Here is an 11,936-nt window from a genome sequence, read left to right as displayed (position 1 = left end):
CATGCCAGCAATAACAAAACACTCTCTCACGCACTGAAAATGTCAGAAACTGCTAGTAGCGGTGTTCAGCCATATATGTTCGAACCGGTGTCGTGCCGAATTCTGCACCCTGCCAGATTATTTCTGAATTACACAGACGGGGAGCACGGCACGATAAAAATAACAACATAACTGGTCTCATGGTGCCATTGCGTGCTAACACGAACTTTATAAGTCCCACATATGATTATGAGCTTGACAATTTCAAGTGGTCGACTTCACATTGCTTTCATATGCAATTTTTAACTAGCACATTCCTATTTATGATCATTCTTGAAGCAGCATCAGTGAAAACAGGCATAGCTTTAGCAACATTAGCCTTACAAAGTGCCAAGAAGCTCTTTCAGAAAGGCAATTTGGAAAACAAACGCATGATACTTACTTTGTCTGGAGCTGACGTTCGCGCACAAAGCATTGGTATTGTTTCCTAAACATATATAGTGTCTCCCTATAGTGACGAGTACAAGGGGAGAATCTGAAACCGCTCGTTTGGAGAGACTGGCAATGATTTTTTGGTATTATAAAAAAAATGAGTGGATGGATTTGTACCATTATAGGCTGGTTGTTTTCACACACTGCGGCCACACAACTGTGTTCAAACACCACAAAAGTGGTTTTTGCATAAAGGGTCCCCTTTAATATACTTTCTCAGTAAAAAAAAATGTAGTTAGTTACCACTCGTAGTACACTTGAACCCATCTTTCATACACCAGTGTGTTCAAGTGTACTACAGGTGGTATCTGAATGCATTTTTTAAATACAGAGATGGTATGTTAAAAGCACATTTTATTTCATATTCATGGTGTCCCAAAATAGAACAGTTGAGTACACTTAGATGATCTTAAGATGATCTTAAGTACTAAAGAATAATTTTTAGTACGGTATATTAAGTACAGAATTAGTGCGTGAAAATAGAGCGCTTTCAGTACATTGTGGAAGTGCACTTGTTTTCTCCTGGGTATCTATTCTGTAGAAATCTCCGCCGCACAGACCGGCAGCTCCAGCCACGTGATCTTACACAATAACACTCACAATAACACTCACGCTGAACTCAGACTGACATTTCAAACCCAGAGATCACCGCCTCACCTTCAGCCTCCACCTGCTCACTGATAAATTAGGGTCCCAAACAAAAGCTACATATTTGACGGATTAATTGGACACATACACTGCCATTCACACATTTGGGATCAGTAAGATTTTTTAATGTTTTTTTTTAAAGATGTTTCTTATGCTCATCAAGGCTGTATCTATTTGATCAACAATACAGAGAAAACTGAAATATTGTGAAATATTATTGCAATTTAAAATAATAGTTTTTTACTTTAATATGCTGTAAAATGTAATGTATTTCTGTGATGCGCAGCTGTATTTTCAGCATCATTACTCCAGTCTTCAGTGTCACATGATCTTCAGAAATCATTCTAATATGCTGATTTGCTGCTCAAGAAACATTTCTGATTATTATCAATGTTGACAACAGTTGTGCTGCACAATATTTTTGGGACCTGTGATACTTTTTTCAGGATTTTTTGATAAATAAAAAGTTAAAAAGAACAGTGTTTATTCAAAATAGAAATTTTGTGTTACAATATATGGTACTATTCAAAAATTTGGGGTCAGTAAATTTAGTCTTTCTTTAAAAAAACAAAAACAAATTAATACTTTTATTCAGCAAGGATGTGTTAAATGTATAAAAAGTGATAGTAAAGAATCATTTTGTTAGAAAAGATTTCTATTTTGAATAAATGCTGTTCTTTTTAACTTTTTATTCATCATAAGAATCAAAGAAAAAAGTATCACAGGTTCCAAAATATATTAAGCAGCACAACAGTTTCCAGCACTGATAATAATATTAGAATGATTTCTGAAGATCATGTGACACTGAAGACTGGAGGAATGATGCTGAAAATTGAGCGCTGCGTAACAGAAATAAATTATATTTTAAAGTACATTAAAATAGGAAACCAATATTAGAAATTCCAATAATATTTCACAATATTACAGTTTTTTTCTGTATTTTTGATCAAATAAATGATCAAATGAGCAGAAGAAACTTCTTTAAAAACAATAAAAATCTGACTGATCCCAAACTTTTGAACGGCAGTGTAAGTGCACATGTAAACAGGGTAAATACATTTAAACTAGCTAATTTTGTACCTAATGTGTTCTGGGTTCTCACTATACCAATACCAAGGATTTGATGCAATACATTTATATGATTTCTATTTATTATAGAGACCTGCATATAAAAAACAATTATCAGACGGACCCTTGAACGAATTTCAGAACTACTGAAAGACCACATCACAACATACTTACATGATTTACAGCTGAATCCACTTCTGTCCAGTCTGTCAGTACATTAGAGACACTGGACCACAAACAGAAATGCAATGAAAAAACACATCATAAAGCCGTATTATTTTCAGTATGGTCTGAATTATAAGATTAAATATAACAATAATGTATTAAGTAGTTATTTTGTGTTCTATAATTTTCTTTTCTCTTCTCACACATGATTGTGTTCTCGTCAGTGCTGATCGTCTGCGCTCTGCTCGTGTGCTGGATGCCCAATCAGATCCGCAGGCTGATGACGGCAGCGGTGCCCAAGTCGGCGTGGACCGTGAGTTACCTGCGCAGCTACGTGAAGCTTCATCCGGTGGCCGACAGCTTCTTCTATCTGAGCTCGGTACTGAACCCGCTGCTGTATAACCTGTCCTCGCGGCAGTTCCGCTCGGCGTTCCTGCAGACGCTCCTGTGCCGTCTGTCGCTGCAGCACGCCAACAAAAGAGCGCTGGAGAGCAGCCTGGCCTCCAAGAGCTCCAGAAACACATCACGGCCCCTACAGCGCCGATCTCTGGGCCGCATATGGGCCGTCACCGCCGACAGATCCATCGATTCATCGTCAGCAGAGAGACAAAGCCCTCCGAACCCCACTGACCGACCGCTGACCTCTGAACCACAGCAGGACGAGATCAGCCAACCTACTGCACTACCTGACCCTAACTGATGGATAAACTACTGGAGAACACTGCAGACCATTGAAGACCACTGTAGACCACTGTAGAACACTGTAGACCACTGTAGAACACTGTAGACCACTGTAGACCACTGTAGAACACTTCAGAACACTGTAGAACACTTCAGACCACTTCAGACCACTGTAGAACACTTCAGACCACTGTAGAACACTGTAGAACACTTCAGACCACTTCAGACCACTGTAGAACACTTCAGACCACTGTAGAACACTGTAGAACACTTCAGACCACTGTAGACCACTGTAGACCACTGTAGAACACTGCAGACTAATTAAATCCTACACATTAACTCGAGGGAATCTGTGCTAAGTCTGTTTGACATCACTGACATTCACAGTATTTTAATAAAGGACTATGGAGGAAAGATGCTGAGCCTAACTAACCCGTGTTAACCAGCTAAACCGGTAAGTGCGGTGAGGTGAGAGCGCCCTCTGCGGACGAACTGAAGAGTCTTACACAGAACTGAATCTGATCTCATTCGCTGAGATGTTTCTGAGCAACAGAGGAGCAATGCCATGAGATGGGCTCATCATTCATCCTATTTACTTCATCCTATCTGGACGAGTTAGTGTTTGAAAAAGCCAAACTAGGACTTATACCTAAAAAAGACAACGGTCAGCAGGCGTCTGTAATGGTACGAGAGTTGTTCTGTGAAACATGGCTTCAGTTCAAGCGTTGCATTCTTCCTGAAATATGGAGCTGTTTTGCTCAAGATGCCTTCAAGCTAGAGACCAAAGCTGATCACAACCGATGTCCATCCCGTATGTGGACTGATAGCTAAACGTTTTTTATTTTTATTCTTTTCACCTACATTTCGTTAGTAAAATTGAATTAAAACAACAAGCTGGTTTAACTGATTACCTTAAAAGTCCATAGATATCGGCATTAGTTCATACGTCTGTTAATACTTTCTCTGACAAGCGGATGTGATGAGACCTGTTCAGGTGACATGCGACATACTGTATATCCCCTTTTAGCAAATTATAGGAGACTACATTCAGATTTAAGTCAGGGACGTATTTGATGTTCTCCACCTCTCCTCCGTAGTTGCTGGGTTTCTGGAAGTGGATCTCCAGATGGTCCTGAAGATCTTCTTCATCCATCAGCGCCTGGATTCCCCCCAGCAGCACGGTGCGACCCGGGGCCCCCGAGTACGTCTACAACATCACAGCAAACACCATCAAACAAACGTGCTTCTGCGCCCAAAACAGATGTCTGGTAGAGAAACGCACCTGAAACTTCCTGAGCTGATACTCATACAGAGGAAGAACATCGAGCACCACGTCGCTGCCGGCGTCAACACAAAACTTTCCTCTGTGAACCAGATTCTCTGCAACTGAAAGTGAAAGCAGGAGAGCCGTCATGAAGCTGAAGCTATATCTGATAACGAAACATCCGTCCACAAACACAACAGATTAAACCAGAGCTGCACAGTACTATACTGCACTGTTGTATATTTGTCATTTATCTTTTTTTCTCTTATTTATTAATACTTAATTCTTGGTTGTTATTGCAGGGCTTCTGCAGGATTTTAAAGCTCAAATTTAAGACTTTAAGACCTGCACAAATAAAATGAACACCATATGAGCGGGGTACAGCAGTGTCTATAGTAACATATTAAACTGTAAAATGTCTGTAAGCATGATTTACAGTTCAGATACAAGTTTTCACAAAAACAAAATGTTTTATAAAATAATACACTTCACATTTCAGCCTTTAAACAAACGTATTAAAGTCAAAAGTATTAATTATTGTTTTAATTTAAACAATTATTATCAATAAATCATTATAATAATTAAATAACATATAAATACATTTTACTGTTTAGATTTTTATAATGCATGATCTTCTTGTCGCTCCACCAGCTCATATTTACAGCTCTGCGTGGTTGCATTGGTCTGAACAAAATCAGCAGATGGGCTTATTGAAAATGCAGATTCATTCTCTGCCTGCAGGTGGCGCTTTCGGAACGGCAGAAATATAACTGTTTTCCTGGTAACGACAGTACTGTACACAAAGCAGCGCAGCGCTCATGTTTATTCAATGAAATCATAGCCTTTTGAAGTTTAATCGTCACATTCAGCCATATCGCAATTCTGGTCTTTCTGTCCCCAAATGTAAGACCTCTTGAAATCATAATTGAGACTTTCTTGTACAATTTAAGACTTTTTATGGCCTTAAATTTGATACAACTATAAATGTAAGACTTTTTAGGGACCCGCAGAGTGTAAAGCAAAGTAAGAAGGTATGGGTGTATGGATCCTGAAGTATCTATATATATTCATACTGATGCAAGTATCGAAAGTATCAACTGGCTACTGAAATAAAAAATATCGATACCAAGGTGTGTTTTATTTACCAGTGATTTTTTTCAAACATGGCTGCCTTTCCCAAAAAGTGTCATAAGCACTGATGCTTTTGGGAACGGCAGCCCAGAATAATGCTCATGAGCGGACAGAAGTTATTTCACAATAAACAAATTGAAATTGTAGCCTACATAGTTTGTGCAATTATATTTATTTAAATTAAACATTAAAAGTTCATACTGATCATGATCTATTCTGTAATGTTAATATAAATCATACACTGTCAGAATAAAAAGGTTGCATTTTATGCATGCAACAGCCTTTCACTGCAGTTCCTTATGAAAATAAACCATGGTTTTACTAAAGTGACCATAGTTCAACTATAGTATTTGTAGATTCCATGGTTATCATAACAGTAAACAATATTTAACCATGTGTAAATAAAAATATAACCTAATAAGTTGCAATTAAGGCGTATTGAATGTTAAAATGCGTTTCAAATATAAAGTTGGGAAAGAAATTATAGAAATTATACTTTTATTTAGCAAGGATGCTTAAAATTGATCAAAAGTGATGATAAAGGCATTTATAATGTTACAAAAGATTTCTATTTCAGATAAATAGTGTTCATATCGATATCGGAATTATATCGTATCGACCGAAATTAAGAAATATACCGTGATATCAATTTTGGCCATATCGTCCAGCCCTAACACACACACATGAAATTACATTTGCACAATTAAACCACAACATTTACTGGATTAGTTGACATTAAAACATCTGACACGAATAGCATTTAGAAACATTTAATTAGAAAAAATATGAACAAAAGTGAGTGTTCTGCAGAACACATGTCAGTCCTGTCATTCACTCACCGGTTCTCCAAACCCAGGACGAGAGGACGTTGCTTTTAACCGAGTATGAAAGTAGTCCATATGATTTATGAGATATTCGAAGACTTTATTTTGTGTGAGGCCAAAAAAAATAGCATGAATATGAGAAGTCATTCAATTAACATGTTGTCCTGCTCCATGTGAATCTGATGCGAACTTGTGTTATGTCTTCATATATTCAAGCTAACTTTCAGCCTGTATCCTTGCCGCTTGTCTCCATACAAACTGATAAAGATCCAAAAGTTTCACTCATTTGTTCATTACACCATAAAATAAAAATAAACCCAAAATAAAAATAACATTTTTAAAGTTCATATTGATCATGTTCTATTCTGTAATGTTAATATAAATCATACACTGTCAGAATAAAAAGGTTGCATTTTATGCATGCAACAGCCTTTCACTGCAGTTCCTTATGAAAATAAACCATGGTTTTACTAAAGTGACCATAGTTCAACTATAGTATTTGTAGATTCCATGGTTATCATAACAGTAAACAATATTTAACCATGTGTAAATAAAAATATAACCTAATAAGTTGCAATTAAGGCGTATTGAATGTTAAAATGCGTTTCAAATATAAAGTTAAGTGGGTATTATTACCCATTTTACTCTTAGTAATTTAATAATTTAATAAATTATTAAACCACAACATTTACTGGATTAGTTGACATTAAAACATCTGACACGAATAGCATTTAGAAACATTTAATTAGAAAAAATATGAACAAAAGTGAGTGTTCTGCAGAACACATGTCAGTCCTGTCATTCACTCACCGGTTCTCCAAACCCAGGACGAGAGGACGTTGCTTTTAACCGAGTATGAAAGTAGTCCATATGATTTATGAGATATTCGAAGACTTTATTTTGTGTGAGGCCAAAAAAAATAGCATGAATATGAGAAGTCATTCAATTAACATGTTGTCCTGCTCCATGTGAATCTGATGCGAACTTGTGTTATATCTTCATATATTCAAGCTAACTTTCAGCCTGTAGCCTTGCCGCTTGTCTCCATACAAACTGATATCCAATCCAAAAGTTTCACTCATTTGTTCATTACACCATAAAATAAAAATAAACCCAAAATAAAAATAACATTTTTAATTTTAATTAAATCAAAGAAAAAGTTATAAATAGCAAACAATATATTAAATTAAATAAAATCTAAAATCCAAAAAAGGTAAATAAATAAATAAAATAGCTGATCTATACACATGTGAAAGCGCTATATAAATCGAAAACAAATTAATTGCTATCGCCCATCCCTATTAAGAATTTAATTGTACTGGGAAATGTGCATATTTACATTTAGTCATTTAGCAGATGCTTTTATCCAAAGCGACTTACAAACGAGGACAATAGAAGCAATCAAAATCAACAAAAGAGCAATCATACGCACGTGCTAATTTCTATGCATATGACAGTAAAAGCTTTGAACAATCGATCTGAAAAACCTAAAGTGAATTATAATAAACCTAAGACCATGATGAACCGAGACCTTTCAGGAAACACACATTAAGAGCACAGAGACTGCACACAGACACACCTCCGGTGCTGAGGAAAGTGACGCGGCCCGAGCCCGTATCCTTGTGGTACTCCAGCTTCTCCACTTCCCCTCCGCCGCGACTCGCTCTGGAGAACGACAGCTCCAGCCGGTCTCTCATTCGCTCCTCAGGTAAAGTGGGCGGGGCGTTACAGAACCTGACGCTCTTCTTTGACACCTGGATATGAACCTGAACGAGCAGAAGTACAGCGATTAACAGCAGCTCACGTCAACAGACAGCACATTACTCTGGACACAGTAAAGAAGCTTCTCGAATGGCTCCACCTCAAACTTCACGGAGGGATCCAGAGATAAAGCGTACGGCTTCACGTCCATCTTGGCTCTGTCACAGGCCACCGAGCACTTGGCCAGTCGGAGGATCTGCTCCGCCACTGAAAGACACATTACGAGAAACATCAATGCGATTAAACCTGACAAAAACAGACGTCTTCCTAAACAAGGAAGCGTAAAGACTCCTGCAGTGCATGACTCTGTTAGATCTGCATCCATACCCTTCTCCTCCTCAAAGGTGATGAGCGCCTGGCCTCCCTTCAGCAGAAACGAGGGTCTCTGTATGACGGTGAACACAGACTGCACCTGATCATCCGCCTCCTCGGCCTCCTCTCTCTCCAGCGCACGCATAAACTTCACCGTCTGCACCCGGATTCTGGCTTCTATCTGCATTTCAGAGAGCATGAGGGCTTATTAATCACATACAGACGTGCATACATAAATCAGCTTAGATTTCGGAAAAAGATCAACTCGGAGTCAAGCACACTTTGCTGTTCAAAGGTTTGGGATCAGTAAGATTTGTATTGTTTTTAAAGAAGTTTCTTCTGCTCATCAAGGCTGCATTTACTTATTCAGAAATAAAAACAGTAAATAAGAACAGAAACAAAAAACAGTAATATTGTGAAATATTATTCTAATGTAAAACAGCTGTTTTCTATGTGAATCTCTGTTAAACTGTAATTTATTTCTGTGATGCGCAGCTGTATTTTCAGCATCATTACTCCAGTCTTCAGTGTCACATGATCTTCAGAAATCATAATAATATGCTGATTTATTATCAATGCTGAAATCTGTTGTGCTGCTTAATATTTTTTTGGAAACAGTGATACTTTTTTAAAGATTTTTTTGATGAATAAAAGTTAAAAAGAACAGCATTTATACAAAATAGAAAACTTTTCTAACGATAAAAGTCTTTGATATCACTTTGTATCAATTTAAGACATCCTTGCTGAATAAAACGTTCTTTCATCATTTCGCTTCTCTAACGAGATCTGGTGCTTCCCGTCACCGTTTACCTGCACCGTTTATGCTTTATGTTTAGCTGCTTGGAAACAATCTGTATTGTATAAAACATTATATAAATAAACAGACTCGACTCAAGAGGAGGAAGAGAACTAGGCTACTTCTGTTGTAGTTTATGATAATATTATCATAAACCGGTCCAGCAACTTTGATCAATACCAGTAACTTTAGACTGTAATCAATTAATAAATTGTGTAAGTAAAGGTAAATGTACACATTGTAATAGTAAAATACAGGCCAACCTTGAATTTGCGCTGCAGAGAATCACTTTCGTCGCTCTTGAGCTGAAGCTTCTTCTGAAGATCATTCCGTTCTCTCTTCAGATCCTGGTTCGCTCGATCCAGACTCTTCTTCTCCTCCTGAAACAAACACAATCCTCAGCATCTGCTTTCTCTTCCAGTGCTTAGTCTGATCACGCCTCGAAACTCACCTGCACTTCTAGAAGATCTCGATTAAACTTGTCAGAAATGTTGTCTTCAGACTCCATGAAGCCCTGAAGCTCTGCCTCGGCTTTTCTCTTTTCAGTCTCTGCTTCGGCTTTTTCCAGCAGCAACCTGGATCTTTCAGTGTCTGCAGACTCCATGAGATCCTGTGAACATCATCATTAATAATTAAATGATCGTTACAGGTCGTGTATGATCAGGTGTCGCTGGAGATGTTGTGTTTTTAACCTTGTATTTCTGGATTTCCGCCGCAGCGTCGCACACGTCCGCTCGAAGCTGTTTGTTTCAAACACGAACACAAGGTTTTCACCAAAGAAAGAATTATGAAACATTAAACAGAATTCACCTGGGAATCTCGAAAGCGTGTGTATTTGATGTTGTAAACACGTACCTCGCCCATGACTGGAGTTTCATCGGCGTCAGACATGATTCACCCGAAGTCGAAAGAATCTGAAGTGAATGTAAACTCAGGTAAATCCGGAATAAAACCACTAAATACTTGCGGAATGACTAACTGATCGGAGAGAGGGTTTCTCCGCTTATTGCTGACCTCCCAGCTTCCTGATCCGAGCTGAAGTCGAGCTGAAGCAAAAGTGAAAGTAGGCTACCGGAGTCAGATTGCGGTGAAACCCCGGTAACCGAGCAGCTGACTCCACGGTGATCCGGATCATCTGCGAGTGAAGACATGTGTCGTCGGGGCGTTATGAGGCTTTTATAAGAGATAGGTTTTGTGTGAGTGTTTGTTCGGATTCGGAGCGCAAGAGTCTGATTCTCGAGGGTCTGCCGGAAGATTTCCAGCGAGTCAAGCCAAAGATCGAGCTTTACTTCCGAAACAAAAGAAGCTCTGGAGGAGAGATCGTGCAGATTCGAGAACACCCAGACGACAGACGAAAAGCGCGTCTGGTTTATATAAGAGACGAAGGTGAGCCTATATCAACATCCTATCTGATATAGAGCTAACTAATACTGACACCACAACATTTACATAAATAATCTGCTTAAAACCCGAGATGACCTGGCAAGTGTAAGTTTTACAGAGAATTCCCCTGTCTTCCAGATCTGAAGAAGGTGCTTGACAAAAGGATCCATAAAGTTGATATCAAACCTCATGGATCTGTTGAAGTGACGGTGAAACTCCCAGAAGACACAAGAACCAAGAAGATCAAACCACCAGTACTGCCCAAACCCAAACCCGAGACATGACTTCCCCTCAGATCACACGCTCCAGCCAGACAGGTCATTATCAATTACTATCAATATCAGACTACAAGTTTCCCCATGCTTGTTTCTTTTGAAAGAATTGCATAAACAGACACTAGGACAGTGTCTTGAGAACTAGTTTGACCTACTAGCAGTTAACCAAGTGCTAATCAGTTTCACTTTTCAGATTCAAGAGATTACTTTTTAAATGCAATCTACACGTCTATGTAGGCTAACTTACTTGAAAAAATTATGAGCAGTCTTGAAGAGGACTACTTTTAAAAGTACACTCTAAAAACTAAAGGAGCTTAAAATATTCTTCACAGTGATGCCATAGAAGAACCACTTTTGGTTCCACAAGGAACCATTCAGTCAAAGGTTCTTTAAAGAACCCAGTTAACCAAGTGCTAATCAGTTTCACTTTTCAGATTCAAGAGATTACTTTTTAAATGCAATCTACACGTCTATGTAGGCTAACTTACTTGAAAAAATTATGAGCAGTCTTGAAGAGGACTACTTTTAAAAGTACACTCTAAAAACTAAAGGAGCTTAAAATATTCTTCACAGTGATGCCATAGAAGAACCACTTTTGGTTCCACAAGGAACCATTCAGTCAAAGGTTCTTTAAAGAATCATCTCTTTCTTATCTTTTTATAATCTGAAGAACCTTCTTTCGCCACAAAGAAGCGTTTGTGAAACAGAAAGGTTCTTCAGATGTTAAAGCTTCTTTATTGAGCCATTCAGACGTTAAAAGTTCTTCTGTGGCATCCTGAAGCAGCTTTATTTTTAAGAGTGTAATCTACAGTTTATGCAGCCAGCACCTGATCTTGATTTAAATGTCAAAGGAAAAATAAGAATTAAAACGTAAATGTGTTTATTTTTTTTAACAAAATGCCTTCAGGTTATTGATTTACTCACACACTCCCTCCTTATCGTACAACGGTGTCTCCCGTCAGAAAGCCTACAACAGCAATTAAAGCTCACACAGGTTGGACTGTAATGCTTTTTATTTTCAGCGTTTAAAAACAACAACTACAGATTTCAAAACTTTTACGACGACGCTTTGATTGTGTGTATCACCTGGAGGCAGCTGCAGGGTCGAGACATCGGAGTGACCCGTGTGGAGCGGATGGACTCGGTTCTGGTCCAGG

The 11,936-nt window shown here is 38.3% G+C and overlaps 3 protein-coding genes across 3 annotated transcripts in view; 2 read left to right on the top strand and 1 right to left on the bottom strand.

The window, feature by feature from the left end:
* LOC107742207 (G-protein coupled receptor 39-like) overlaps positions 1 to 3,517 on the top strand; it is a 6,762-nt gene extending 3,245 nt beyond the window's left edge. Inside the window, exon 2 of the mRNA XM_016555105.1 lies at positions 2,577 to 3,517. Coding sequence (XP_016410591.1) covers positions 2,577 to 3,052 — 476 coding nt within the window. The 3' untranslated portion in view covers positions 3,053 to 3,517. The remainder of the gene's footprint in view (positions 1 to 2,576) is intronic.
* A 456-nt stretch (positions 3,518 to 3,973) lies between these two features.
* Positions 3,974 to 10,267, bottom strand: LOC107742279 (N-myc-interactor-like). The gene is made up of 9 exons (XM_016555178.1): positions 9,977 to 10,267; positions 9,814 to 9,861; positions 9,573 to 9,731; positions 9,385 to 9,501; positions 8,341 to 8,506; positions 8,114 to 8,220; positions 7,832 to 8,018; positions 4,316 to 4,419; positions 3,974 to 4,240 (listed from the first exon to the last, which is right to left on the bottom strand). The coding sequence occupies exons 1-9, from the start codon at positions 10,010 to 10,012 to the stop codon at positions 3,974 to 3,976; spliced, it is 1,191 nt and encodes a 396-aa protein (XP_016410664.1). The 5' UTR covers positions 10,013 to 10,267.
* LOC107742227 (poly [ADP-ribose] polymerase 14-like) lies at positions 10,267 to 11,741 on the top strand (the record flags this gene model as incomplete). The annotated part of the gene is made up of 3 exons (XM_016555126.1): positions 10,267 to 10,507; positions 10,643 to 10,821; positions 11,687 to 11,741. Coding segments are annotated over 2 exons (387 nt in total), but the record flags the coding sequence as incomplete, so codon positions are not given.
* Between the last annotated feature and the right edge of the window lie 195 nt (positions 11,742 to 11,936).

Source organism: Sinocyclocheilus rhinocerous, unplaced genomic scaffold, assembly GCF_001515625.1.
Source record: "Sinocyclocheilus rhinocerous isolate Xijiao unplaced genomic scaffold, SAMN03320098_v1.1 scaffold762, whole genome shotgun sequence".
In the NCBI taxonomy this organism is placed as follows: domain Eukaryota; kingdom Metazoa; phylum Chordata; class Actinopteri; order Cypriniformes; family Cyprinidae; genus Sinocyclocheilus; species Sinocyclocheilus rhinocerous.
Note: the sequence above shows the minus strand (reverse complement) of the source record. Positions and strands in the feature narration are given on the sequence as shown.